We start from the raw sequence: 14,650 nt of genomic DNA on the forward strand, positions 1-14,650 counted from the left end.
ACGGCGCCCATCGGGGTGATCGCGGGATCGCGGGCAGTACATAAACGGCCGCGACGCGATGCCCGCGATCACCGCGATTTTCCCATAGGGAACAATGTTAAAAAGCCAGATTGACCGCGATTTTGCATTCAATGCCTCAATGCCCGCGATTTTACCATAGGAATCAATGTTAAATGGGCTACAGAGCCCAAATAGGCTCAATTAACCCTTAAATGTCACCCCAATTTTTTGACGCCACCCCACGATCCACGCCAACCCGAAGCGTGGCGAGCGCAGCGAGCCCGCGAGGGGCGGCGGTACGCGTCCTCCGACCTTTTCATGCCCTACTATCCACGTCGGCGTGGAGTTGAGAATAGAATAGTGTGGCGAGCGCAGCGAGCCACCGAGCCCGAAGCGTGGCGAGCGCAGCGAGCCCCGCGTGGGGACGCGGATACCTTCACAGTTATACGCGTCCCCTCGCGGACTTCACAGGTGTCCGTGGCGACGCCGACACCTGTGAAGCCCGCGAAGGGACGCGTTTACCTGTGAAGGTATCCGCGTGCGCTCGCCACACTTCGGGCTCGGTGGCTCGCTGCGCTCGCCACACTATTCTATTCTCAACTCCACGCCGACGTGGATAGTAGGGCATGAAAAGGTCGGAGGACGCGTACCGCCGCCCCTCGCGGGCTCGCTGCGCTCGCCACGCTTCGGGTTGGCGTGGATCGTGGGGTGGCGTAAAAAAATTGGGGTGACATTTAAGGGTTAATTGGGTCTATTTGGGCTCTGTAGCCCATTTAACATTGATTCCTATGGGAAAATCGCGGGCATTGAGGCATTTTACATTAAAATCGCGATCAATTAGGCTTTTTAACATTGTTCCCTATGGGAAAATCGCGGTCATCGCGGGTACACGATTTTGATGTACCCGCGATTTACCCGCGATGCCCGCGATGACCGCGATTTTTTACCCCCGACGCCCGCGATTCTGATCGCGGGCGCCGTTCTAGGTAAAGAGTACCAATAATAAATATTAGAAACAACCAATAATAACATCACAAGTCTGGTTAAAAACTTCCACACTCACTGAGAATCTTGCCCTCGCTTCATCCCTAAACAAATACAAAAAAAAAAATGAAAACAAGCCTTTCCTAAAGGGCAGGCAAGACAAGCGAAATAGACAGCAGGCATGGCTAAATTCTGAAAGGTGTGGCCACAAAAATTCATAAAGAAAACCACTGAAAAATATTATGCGCATAAAGTGGTAGCACACAATGCTGACTGGGCTGTTTCTTTTACTCCGTAGCTTGCTGGGGCCCTACTGGGAAAGCCTTGGTAATTAGTACCTGTCCCCCTCTCAGAGCACATGGGAGGAGGTGGTACTGAAGTCTAAGAGAGAGGGTAGGATGCATTAACATACATTGCCGCCCCTCGCCATGCCCCCGCCGAGATGCTAGCGCATATGTACAAGCATATGTGGCTAGCATTGTGGTGCGGTGACGGAGGCCATCTGCGCGATACCTGTGATGTGGTGTGTGAGGGTCTCTGTCACCTTCTGGGCTCTGTGGCCGTCCCCGGCGTCTTCCAAGGTGGCAATACCCTGCCTTGCCTTTACTGCTATAGGAAATTCAGTAAACCCCCTCATGTTCCCCTTACTACATCCCGCCCAGAGGGAGAGAAAGTAGGGAGAAGATCAAGAAAGAGAAACAGTGAAGGGCAAGAGAGATAGAGGTGATGCGAAGAGCAAGACAGAGCAGGGTAAAGAGAGAACGGATGCATGAGTGAGAGTATCAGAGCAATAAGAAAGAGGACAGTTGTGGGATGAGAGATCCTGTAGATGGAATAAGACAGGGAGAGAGTTGGCAAAAAGTAGGAGGTTGTTGTAGAAAAAAAGGAGACAAGAGGGAAGAGAGAGTGAGTGTTGAAAAAGAACAAAGCAGCATCAGGAACAATGTAGTAAAGAATAAGAATTCAAAAAAAGTATCATTTTAATTAGCCACTGAAACAACGGGACTCTATCCAGAGTATAAATTACCAAATTAAGGCGCAGTTGTAGAGCCTCATGCATCATTTGCCGAGCCTTCACATCATCCTGGTATTTCTCCTCTCTCCAGTTACACAGAATCTACAGGCAGTATTCATACAAAATCATTCAGAGTCACATTATAGTCTCGTTTGCAATGTACAAGGTACTGTACTTACAGTAGTGTAGCTAAACTGTCACTTACAGTATATTACAGTAACCTACCATTTTATACATAGGAGTGAATATCTGCTTACAGTATATTGTGATGGACATAGATTTCACACATTCCTACAAGTTGAATCATGTATTACACTAGAAAAGGGGTCTTCAAACTATTTTGCTCTGGGACCCCATCAGACAATAAAAATAATGACAAGACCCCAGCAAGATACTGCAGAAGGCCATCACATCACATGTGTAGTCAGCAGACAGCAAATACATGGCAGCATTTTGGAGGCACAAAATAATGGAAGGAGTCTAAAATAACAGGAAACTCAAAAGATTTTTCAGTCTCAATCATTGAATCAATGACTGAGTTTAGAAAAGTCATCAGCCTGATGGTCAGCAACATGGAGTCGTGACCCCATTCTGAGAAGGTTGGGAGCTTGGTGGGGGTCCCTGCTGCCTCCCCCTCTGTCACCACTGACCACCCCCCCCCCCGAACTTGGCAGCGTCTCCCTGAAGAGACGCTGCCCAGCCGCCATGATACTGGGACGCGCGTGCGAGGAGTCTCTGGCGAGCACCGGGCAAAGATAAAGCCGGCTCCATCTGTACTTCCAGTTCACCATACTCATATACTGTAAGTACAGATGTAGCCTCTGCCATCCTTGGCCGGGGCTCGCCAGACCCTCCCCGCTGGTGAGCGCCGGCGGACAGGGGCTACTCTGAGCTGGGAGGCGCGTACACCTCACACGCACGCGTGTCCCAGTCTCTCGGCGGAGATGCTGCATGTCCCTGCCCGTCTCCGCTTCAGGGAGACGGGCAGGGTTAAGGGGGCGCTCGGGGTACCTGCAGCAATGGCGGGGGAGGCGGCGGGGACCGGAGGCAGGCTCCGTTGGCAGGGGGCACATGAGCGTCTCGTGCACACGCGCCCCCTGGCGGGAATGGAGGGATGGTGGGGCTGGCGTTAGAAATGCCAGCCCTGCAAAGATGGGCCAAGCCCCATCTGTATGCTTTTATGTTTTTTCCAAATACGTTCAGCGCACACATGCATCCGATCCGGCCTATGTGGGCAATAACTGATTGGAAATTCTAATGATTTGAAATGCCTTTATGCGGTTCAAAAACCCTTTTACATTATTGCTTTAAGGAATGTGCAGCAGATACCAGTGATGACAGAGACTGCCCACTGTTCTTCTAATCAGTGTAATAGTAGCTGTATAAGAACGAGCACATAAATAATAGCACTAGCCGCTGTGCCGGCTTTCAGGATGTCTGTACCTGGTTGACTTGGTTTTGTAGCGATGTCAGGAGCCCTTCCCGCTGTTCATCCTGGCCCTTTAAGCAGGTCAGCACCAATGACAGGAATGGATGCTGACTCAGCAGAGACATGCTTAATGGGAGACAAGTCAATATCAGCCTCAAGGTACATTATGTGTGTCAATAGTACAGAAGATCTACAGCAGGGCTGCACTTCATCAGTGTGATAATCTGACATTCGTGGGGTCAGTACACAGGACTTCTGCAGCTCACGAAACACAGGCAGTGTTTCCAAAACTGGAAACACAGATAAATAATAGTTAGTGTTCTCCGCCGTTTGTGTAGTTCCTCTCCGTGGATACTGTAACGCCCTATACATCAATCAAAATACATTTCATGGGGGAAAGGGACATGGGGATATTTCACACACTAAGTGTGTCTGGTCAACGCGCGTGTCGCCACCAGCTTCATCAGGACGGGTCCTGATGAAGCTGGTGGCGAAATGCGCGTTGACCAGACACATTTGGTGTGTGAAATATCCCCATGTCCCTTTCCCCCATGAAATGTATTTTGATTGATGTATAGGGCATTACAGTATCCACTCACAGAGGGCGCATCTGATAGGAACCGTGGGGTCAGAACCTGACCACGGTCTCCCAAGACTCAGATGTGATTACAGCACGCCAGTGCAAATACAGCACCCGGCCGGTGCGTCCCTCTGTTAGGCGCAGTGTCAGTGACGGAGCACGACACGGGTCTGCGAGTTGGAGAATCACAGCCCCACCATTGACTGTGATCTCCCCGCAGACATCGACGTGCTACCAGCACAGCCGGGAACAGTGGCATACGTACAAGCCACTTTCCCTGCGGAGAGGAACTACACAAACGGCGGAGAAAACTAACAGCCGATTTGTGTTCCCAATATCAGATCTAATGGGTACACTTTAGATGTAAAACATGGCATGTGTACTACCAGCCGGCCCCGTAGTCTGTGATTATTTAAGACTGTGCTACACACTGCGCAATATCTGTGCAGATACTAGGCGGCACCCCATTTTCTGATGTTTAAAAGGACCTAACAGACATATTTACTTTGCTGTCCTAAATTATCTGCACAGTTCTTGGGAGCAATCTGTGTTATAAACTAATATTAAACAAAAGTAACTTATTTAAGTGAAAATTGTAACAGATCTGTTCATTTTATGAGTGGGTACACACTGTGAGATTTACAGCAACACGCACCTAATCTAGTAATTATACTGGGAACAGGACATTGGGGTTCAATTTGAGAGGATCTATATCCCCTCTTTTAAAAACACTTTGTTTCTTCCTCTTTGCCTCTTTGGCAATTGTTTTTATATGTCGCAAATCTTAAGATAAACAATTAAAGGTTACATTTTATTAATTTTTCTTGTCCTAACAGTGCATCTAACAGTCTTTCTTCTCTTCCTTTGTTATTGTTGCTGCCATTTGCCTAATGCATTATCAGGCAGCACTGTATCAACTTATAAATGTCCAGGCTATGGCAGAACTTACCTTTTTTGCTTCAGCCTATCACGTTCTTTCTTGGAGGATGATCCCAAGTGCTGTCCATTCTCCAGTTCCTCTCCTGCAGCCTTCAACACTCTGCCCTGGACTGAGGTTGGTAATTTAGCAATAAGAGGTGCCACAAGCCAAACGCCCCTACGTTCAGATGAGCTAGATCCAGAAAATATTGTCAGTCATGGTTACACACAAATTCAGTATTATAACCTGTAGCCAAAGAGAGTATTATAATGTCATAGCTTCTAAATGCCCCATATCTGAGGGCTGACTACATATTTTTACCCATTTGGCCCACAAATCTGAACTGCATTGTCCAGTTACTTGTAGTCACATCATCATTACACCCTGCAATCAGTGAGAGACAGTGTGGCAACATAATGAGACAATTACCTGAGGATGGCAGATTTCCCATTATGCCTTGTACTATCTGTTCCAGTACGTCCAGCACAGCTTGCCTTGAAGAGACCACTGCCAGGGATACTGGAGCTGCTGTTCAGTTCCGCAGACTGCTGGAACACTTCTATTGTCGCCTTTGCTATATTATCCAATAGTGCATTCATCTCAGTCACTGAACTAGAGCCCTGTAACAACGCAACATGATAATGGTTCAATTATGCTGTTTTCATAATATTCTGGCTAATAAAAAGTCATGATCTCTATTACATACAATGTTATGTGGAGTCTAGAGATAAAGTACTAACAGGTTCCTTCATGCATTGCTTGATCATCAGCTGAATTTCTAGCCATGACTGTCTGAGTGTCCACTGCTCGAGGTTCTAGGTAAATGCAGAGAAAAAAAAAATTCAAATATAGTTTCATTCAAATCATTTGTACAATAGGATTGCAAAATTAAATAAAAAAATCCAATTGTTTATTTTTTTTTATATTGTAGCGCTGCTATTTTCTTCTTTTGTTTGTAGACACACCTTTCTAAGGTGGTAGATCGGTTGGGAGATTGGCGCATAAGTATGTACCTAGCATAAGTCCTGCTTTTCTCTGTCACGGACTGCCTACCTGTACAGTTCTGTCACAGGCGGTTGCTAAATTCACTCCCTTGCTGTTGTTATTGAGCTGGGTTTTTGTTATTCTCCAATTTATGCCCTAAAATTTTGGGTAACCCAGATTACATTAGATCAGCGGTTCTCAAACTGTGGGTCCTGACCCCAAAGTGGGTCCCGACCTTCTCAGCATGGGGTCACGTCTCCATGTTACTGACTATCAGGCTAATGACTTAATAATCTCAGTCAGTCATTCAAGGAGTCTGAAAAGTCTGTTGACTTGTCTGTTATTTTAGACTGCTCAGATCAGTTTGTGCCTCCACAATGCTGTCATGTATGTGCTGTCTGCTGACTACACATGTCATGTAAAGACCTTCTGCAGTCACTTGCTGGGGTCCTGTTATTATTTTTATTGTCTGTTATGGTCCCAGAGCAAAATAGTTTGAGGACCCCTGCCTTAGATAGATGGTGTGCAATATCCTATGACTTTTAACATTAATGGACAAAATTTTTCCTTTGATCATTCAATTAGTAAAAAGAAAACAATGCACATTGTCTAGCGCTTTGTTACAGTATAAGCAGCTGTACAATGTGTACAAAATTAATAGAAACAATTTAAATACTCGTTATACAAATATGATACTACCTGTAGGATATTCTTAATACGGAGCCTTTGTGTGTTGTCTCCTTCTATTGGCTCTCTTACTCCATGAGGATAACAAATCAGTTGTAGTAGTTTACGTGCTTGTTTATTTGACAAAACAGGATCCAGAATGAGATCTTTATCTGTACACAATCTCTCTGGTTCTTTCAAACAGTGATCTCCAACCCACTCCTAAACACCAAGGGAAAATATTCACGCCATGAATAGGTTAATATTCAACTTCAAAATGAATTGTATAGTAACAGCACAAACACTGATAATCTACCTGTTGGCAAATTGTTCTCAGAACATATTTAGCATATTCGCTTAAACTTGCAGTTTCTATTACAAATGGTTTTCCAGATGATCGTAGAGGTGTTTGAGATTCTAAAATCTTCTCTCCTGTAGACTCTTCCATTGTGTCACTTTTATTGTTCTTAGAAGAGCCGATATTACTACCAATGTCAGCATCTACAAAACAAAATACATTAAGAGTAACAATTCCATGTTTAACCAGTAGATGGCAATATGAGCACAAGTTTAGGAGGATGTGTGATAAATTCATCCTGTGAAATATTGGATCAGTAAAGGCCCCCATACACTAGCCGATTTTGGTCAGATTTTAGCCAGATCAGTCGGATCTGGCCGAAATCGGACCAAAATCGGCTAGTTTTGATGTCCCCTCAGATCCGATGCGCGGTCCCGTGCGCATCGGATCTGCGTCGGGTGGTCGGACCTGCTGCACGTCCGACCACCCGACTTGGGACCTAGTGGGGCGGTGGAGGGAGCAGGGGGGGCTGGGGACGCTGCGGGGGACACGTCTGTGTCCCCCGCTGCTGGGGACAGCGTCTGTGCGGCGAGAAGGTAGAGGGAGCAGGGGGGGCTGGAGACGCTGCGGGGGACACAGGCTGCATAGAGCCGGGCAGGGGGAGCCGGCCGGGAGCTGTCAGTAATGAATAAAAAAAAAGCCCATACAATGAATGGGCGGCCTGTGATTGGCTGAGCGCTCTCTCAGCCAGTCAGCAATTGGCTGAGAGAGCGCTCAGCAGCCAATCACAGGCTGCCCATTCATTGTATGGGCTTTTTTTTTTATTCATTACTGACAGCTCCCGGCCGGCTCCCCCTGCCCGGCTCTATGCAGCCTGTGTCCCCCGCAGCGTCTCCAGCCCCCCCTGCTCCCTCTACCTTCTCGCCGCACAGACGCTGTCCCCAGCAGCGGGGGACACAGACGTGTCCCCCGCAGCGTCTCCAGCCCCCCCTGCTCCCTCTACCTTCTCGCCGCACAGACGCTGTCCCCCGCAGCGTCCCCAGCAGCGGGGGACACAGATGTGTCCCCCGCAGCGTCCCCAGCCCCCCTGCTCCCACCAGCTCTCACCTCTTAGCCCCCCCCCCCCCCACCCCCCCCCCTGCTCCCCGGGTTTTTTACATGTGATAAATCGAGACGATTTATCACATGTAAAAAATGGCACATCAAGTGCCAATCTAATCAAGCTCCCCCGGGGAGCAGCCGGGGAAGCTCAGGGGGAAGTCGGGGGCGACTTGTCCTAAGGACAAGTCGCCCTAGTGTATGGGGGCCTTTAGACTCAGACAGTCAGTAAAGAATGTGTGCCAACAGGATTCCTTTTCTAGCATCTAAATCATATCATTATAGTTCATCTTCTGTATCCTGATACTATTAATGTACAGCTTTGTCTAAACGCTATCCAGGGCTTAAAGTGGTCATGGAGAGATGTTGGAACGCAATGTCCCTTCCAATATTAGGCGAATCTGGAAGTTTATGTTATAAAGGGACAGTGGTCATACAAAGAACTCCAAATTTAAATTATTTTACAAAGTGGTACAAACACATTCACATTACACCACATGTAGTGCCTCTTACTCATGTTATGACACTCAGTAGTGCCCCCTTTTCATGTTATGCTACACAGTAGTACTCCATATATATGTATGCAACACAGTAGCGGGTGGGGGGGGGGGGGGGAGGAGGCACGGCGGGCGGGAGTAAGCTCACCTGTTTCCTGCTGGTACTTGGCAGCTGCTTTAGTTTCTGCTCTCCTTGGGTGGGAGCGCTGCTGCAGCTCAGTACCGCCCTCCAGTGGCCGGCGCCCTAGGCAAATGCCTGAAGCTGCCTAGTGGTGGAGCTGGCCCTGCCTCCCCCCCCCCCCCTCATTTCTCACCAGTGACCAGTCCCTGATCGTCTGGTCCCATAGTCCCATCATTGGCTGCCCATCACTCACTTTTGATGACTGCAGTGATAGGAGTTCAACTGCAAATGAGCAGCATTAACACCTACCCCTCACCTGAATTTATACTTGCAGCCATACATCTACGCTGCATCATGTGCAAGAAGATCGGCTCAGCAATCCCAGAGCCATCCTGGTGACTGTCATCATCACTAGTCAATGTGTCGCCTTCCTGCTCTTTCCCAATAATAGCAGTGTTATTAGCACTCACAAATAGCAGTGTCATCACTGCCCTGAGCCCCCACTCCCCATATGTACCGGCCTCCTCCTTATCCAGCTCTTATGCTGTGGTGGCTGTTTTGCAGCTACCTGCGTATCACCTGGCTTCCTCTGCTGCTTCTCAGCCTCAGGCAGAAAGTGAAAGCAAACAACCTTCCTGCCAGTCTGAGGCTGAGCATGGGAGCTTCTGGTAGTCTCAGATCACTGAGATAGCGATCAGTGTCAGAGCAATGTGAAACGAAAACAAATCCTTAGGATTGGGATCTGGGCCATCTTAACAGTATTGTAGGCCCTGGGCAAAGCAATACACTGGGGCCTCTACCTGGGAATTTTGGGGTATGGACATCAAACTCTGCATTCCGAAGATTGTAGTGTCCGGTCCGGGGGATGTCCTGTCCGGGGGGAAGGGGGACTTTACGTGACAGCTGTCATCAGGGAGAGGAGGAGGGGGTGAATAAAGCCTCCCTGTATGGTCCAGGCAAGTAGCAAAAACCGGACCACACGGGGAGGCTGTAATCTCCCCTTCCCCATGTCCCTGGTGAAAGCTATCACAGGCATCCCCCTGGACAAGGCACCCCCAGGACGGGACACCCCCAGACCGGACACTACAAGCTCCGGACTGCAGATTTTGATGTCAGGCCCGGCGTTCCATGCTTTTGTCCGGGTCTGGTTTTTACATTGTCCTGGAATTTTGTTTTAAAACAATTTATAACATGCCCTCCTGTAGTCCTGCACCATCTCTTCACTTGCTTCCATACAATGAATGGCTGTAAGAACTATATAGATAGCTCCAGCCATCCACCAATCAGCATACTGACATCCATTTAATGTCTTACTGCAGGCTGGGAAGCAGGAAGAGAAGGTTGCACTCTGATTGGTGGACAGCACTTGCCATCCACCAATCAGCATGCTGACAGCAATTCACTGTTTGGATGTTAGCTGTGAAGCAGGAAGAGAATGCTGTCTGGCAGCTCTGATATTACCTACTGCCGTCCAAAAAGCTCAACAGGCAGATGCTCCCAGACCAATCTGCCCCTGATTAAAGGCACCTAGAATTGGGGGACCCTTGGGCAGCTGTCCATTAAACCCATATGTTAAGATGGCCCAGCTTGGGATGCCCTTAGGCATTTGCCTATAATTTGCCTAGGCCCATCTCCATGTAGACTAGCTGTGATACTATACCATCACCATCAGTGATCATGGCCAGATTAGGGGCCACATGGGCCTGGCTGAAAATTTTAAATGACCTGTACTGAGTAGGGGAGAAGCTGTTCCCAGTTTGGCCATACTGTCGTCCGTAATACAGAAAATTAGAAAAATTGCATCGTTTTGTGAGAAATCTGGAAATGCAAATTAATTATTTATGATAGAATGTGTGGCCCGCTACTGTAGGCATCTTGCCGTCATCACGCTGTCATGATGGTGGGCCTATTTATACAGATGGAGCCCTTCTTATTGGCTGTGCTTATTGGCAGATGCCCGTATTTGGCGGTGGGCGCGCTAGCAAACATGGACGCGCGAGCGTATTGCACACTCGCATGTCTATTGCCGGGATTGCGGTATCTAATCAACTCAGATGCATGCGCGCCACATTCGGCTTAATGAGCCTGGCTCCATCTGTATGTGGATGCCTGGAGCTGGAGCTACACTGAACTGGAGCATGGAGGGCACACAGGGAAATAAATTGGTAGGTTAGTGTGGTCTTCCACCAGACTGCGTGACCATTTAGCAAATGTTGGGGGTAGTTTCTATAGAAGCAAACAAGAACCAATTTTTATCAGAGGTCCTGCTTCACCAGATAAATGAGCCTCTAATAAAGTAACAGTGTAAAGTTTGAGAGCATAGTGTAAAACATTACACCTAGAGGAGGTGGTGGGGCCAGGGCCGATGTAAGGCACCGGAGCGCCCCAGGCGAGTTGGGGTGGGGGCGCCCCGGTGCTGGGGGGTGGTACCTGTGAAAAAACCGTGCGTCCCCGGCGTCCCTACTGAGCGCTGGTGCGTGCAGGGGTGTCCGTGCCGCCGGGGGAACCTGCGGCGCTGTTATTGTGTGTAAGCTGGCCGCGGCCGGCGGGGTCCCTACAGTGAATAGAAAATAACTAGCGCTTCCCGCGCTAGTTATTTTCTATTCACTGTAGGGACCCCGCCGGCCGCGGCCAGCTTACACACAATAACAGCGCCGCAGGTTCCCCCGGCGGCACGGACACCCCTGCACGCACCAGCGCTCAGCAGGGACGCCAGGGACGCACGTTTTTTCACAGGTACCGTTCGCTAAATGCTGGGGGTGAGGGCAAACTGCCGCCCTCCAGGTGCCGGCGCCCTAGACAAATGCCTAGAGCTGCCTAGTGGTGGCGCCGGCCCTGGGTGGGGCCTCAGGAAGTGGGACCCAATGGGGATTTCCCCTGTACCCCTGTGATCCAACCCTCTATAAAGATTATTAATATTAGGATCAAAGTGTAATAGTGTGCAGAATAATGCAGAGGAATACGGTATGATGTGATAAGATGTGAGCAGAAACATTGTATACTGTACATCAGGAAATAAGCACATAGATAGAATAGATACTGCAGCACTGATTATTTATAATAATACTGATAATAATTAATATAATTGCATGCATCTTTACAATAAAACATTTGACTTTTTTTATAATTGAAAAGTACTAGAAAATGACATACAGCAGGTAGAGAGGGGGTGGTAACAGCAACCAGGGGCTGGCTGGCAACTTTTAGCCTGGGGGGCAAGTCCAGAGCACTGGCCCATAAGTAATGCCCCTTTCAGACCGCACTTAAAAACCGGTATTTTGCAGATTTTTTACCGTTTTAAAACGGTAATCTATATGGTCTGAAAGGTGCAGAACCACTTTACAGTTTTACAAAAGCCGTTTTTGTAAAACGGTTAAAATGGAGGGTCCTACCCGTTTCAGACACGGTATTTTTGGCATCAAAATCGGGTCTGAAATGGTATTTATAATGAGCAGGGTCCTAAATTCAGTGCAGTGAACATTTAATGAGCGCTCATTAAATATTTATAGCACCGGAGCAACCCACCGCCGCCCCCCCCCCCCGACCTGCTGTACCTCACCTCTGTACCCTCTGTCTGCGCAGTATGCAGACAGCTCTGTTGTAGGCTTGGCAGTGCTGGGCTTCGGTGAGACGCGGCGGGTGCGACGGGTACACTGGAGACAGGTAGCAATGGGAGTACTGCGATAGGTCCGGGGGGGGGAGGAGTTCCAGCCCCTGGCACACAGCGGGGCTCAGGCTGTCAGAGTCCTGGAATAGAGACACGTCGCTGCCCTCCCCCCCAATACTCCCTCCCCGGGCATCCGAGCTCCATCCTGCTGAACACCCAGGCTCCCCCCCTCGCTCTCCGTTCTGTCCCCGCTGGAGTCTGATGTGCAGAGCAGCGGCCGGAGCCCGGGGGACACGTGTCTCTGGTAGATGTGCACGCAGCAGCTCCCCGCGCACCCGCTCCTGCGCCCACTGCTTGTACTCTTCAGCTGCGGGAGCCAGGCCCGGGGGTGGACGGGCTCTGGGGGGATGAGGATGCGGGGAGGGGGGAGAACCGCACTGGCTTTGACCATGTATTTGGAAAGTTTCCAAAAACGGGTCTGCCAGTGTAAAAAAAACGTCACTTAAACGGTAAAATACCGTTTAAGAGATGCGGTGTGAAAGGGGTTTTACCTGGCAGACCCGTTTTTGGAAACGTTTTCAAATACGGGGTCAAAGCCAGTTATGCGGTCTGAAAGCAGCATAACAGTGCATCATTAAAATGGAGGTTTTTCGGTAAAAAAATATGTATTAATAAAAAAAAGATAACAACACCACCACCACAGGCTGCTCCCCCTGTATAATAACAGGACACCACAGGCAGTGTTCCCTCTAAGCTGTGTGCGCGCACACAACTCGCCGAGCATGCGCACAGACATTACAACAGAGCGCTGTGTTTCACCCATTAACTACATTGTGTGCTGTGTTTTGAAAGTTTAAATGTTTTGAATGTTTAATATCATTTTGAAGAAAAGTTAACACAAATGCTGAATGTAATTTTCCAGTTATATATAGAAGTGACGCACAAAAATAAAAATTTCCTTCCAAAGTTGCACAGCCAAAATCTTTTGCGGCACACAGTCTTCATAAAATTAGAGGGAACATTGACCACAGGCTGCTCCCCCTGTATAATAACAGGACACAACAGGCTACTCCCCCTGTATAATAACAGAACACCACAGACTGATGCCCTGTATAATAACAGGACACAACAGGATGCTCCCCCTGTATAATAACAGGACACCACAGAATGATGCCCTGTATAATAACAGGACACCACAGACTGCTCCCCTGTACAATATCAGGACACCGCAGGCTGCTCCTCAGTATAATAACAGGACACCACAGGCTGCCCCTTGTATTAAAATAACAGAATAGGACACCACAGGCTGCTCCCTCTGTATAATTATACCAGGACACCACAGGCTGCTCCCCTGTATAATTATACCTTACACCACAGGGTGCTCCCCCGCATAACAACAAGAAGACACCACAGGCTGCTCCCCTGCATAAAATGAACAGACACAACAGGCTGCCCCATATCCCCCTATATTAAGAAAACAGGACACCACAGGCTGCTCCCTCTGTATAATTATGTCAGGACACCACAGGCTGCTCCCTCTGCATAATTATACCAGGAGACCACAGGCTGCTCCCCCTGTATAATTATGCCAGGACACCACAGGCTGCTCCACCTGTATAATTATGCCAGGACACCACAGGCTGCTCCTCCTGTATAATTGTACCAACACTGTCCGGGTATAATTATACAGGGGGAACAGCCTGTGGGGTCTTGGCAGGACACCACAGGCTGCTCCCCCTGTATAATTACACCAGGACACCACAGGCTGCTCCCTCTGTATAATTATGCCAGGACACCACAGGCTGCTCCCCCTGTATAAATGTACCAAGACTGTCCTGGTATAATTATACAGTGGGAGCAGCCCGTGGGGTCTTGGCAGGACACCACAGGCTGCTCCCCCTGTATAATTATACCAGGGCACCACAGGCAGCTCCCCCGCCCCCATTATAACACCCAGAACATAGTAAAGAGCTCCCCGCCCCGCCCCCATTATAACACCTAGAACATATTGACAGTCACCTGCCTTTCATAGGCCCGGGACCGTGCTCCATTGCTGCGGCTCCCTCTGCCCTGCTTTGCTGAAGTTTCCGGCAGTGGCACCGCGGCTCTGAGGATCTGACGCAGCGGTGACGGCGTCATGACATCACACGGCGTCCACCAGTGCCAGGAATCAGGCCGGGACTTGCACAGCCCAGGCTGGTGCGCATGTCCTCATCCAGGAGGCGGCCATGTTCCTGTACCCGCGGTGCTGCCTACAGGAGGAGTTCCTGTAGCCGCAGTGCTGCCTACAGGATTTTACATAGGAGGCAGCCCGCGGCCCACAACAGTGCATGTTAGAGCGGCCCGGGGGGCACATGGCACCCTGCCCCCCGGCCCAGCCCGCCCCTGTCAGCAACTACTGTTAATGAAATTAAATCAAAACTGGATACATTTGGCTGCTAAGGGAATCCTA

The 14,650-nt window shown here is 49.1% G+C and overlaps 1 protein-coding gene across 4 annotated transcripts in view; it reads right to left on the reverse strand.

Annotated features, from left to right (window-relative positions):
• MED12L (mediator complex subunit 12L) overlaps positions 1-14,650 on the reverse strand; it is a 458,604-nt gene that overhangs the window by 66,879 nt on the left and 377,075 nt on the right. For all 4 annotated transcript variants that reach the window (XR_014471810.1, XM_083177939.1, XM_083177937.1 and 1 more), the window contains exons 27-33: positions 6,894-7,078; positions 6,611-6,799; positions 5,668-5,742; positions 5,357-5,547; positions 4,958-5,119; positions 3,443-3,554; positions 2,012-2,101 (exon numbers count right to left, since the gene is read on the reverse strand). Coding sequence is in view for 3 of the 4 variants with exons in the window: in XM_083177939.1 (XP_083034065.1) it covers positions 2,012-2,101; positions 3,443-3,554; positions 4,958-5,119; positions 5,357-5,547; positions 5,668-5,742; positions 6,611-6,799; positions 6,894-7,078 (1,004 nt within the window). In the remaining variant the exon portion in view is untranslated. The remainder of the gene's footprint in view (positions 1-2,011; positions 2,102-3,442; positions 3,555-4,957; positions 5,120-5,356; positions 5,548-5,667; positions 5,743-6,610; positions 6,800-6,893; positions 7,079-14,650) is intronic.

Source organism: Crinia signifera, chromosome 3, assembly GCF_055691185.1.
Source record: "Crinia signifera chromosome 3, ASM5569118v1, whole genome shotgun sequence".
Classification (NCBI taxonomy): Eukaryota; Metazoa; Chordata; class Amphibia; order Anura; family Myobatrachidae; genus Crinia; species Crinia signifera.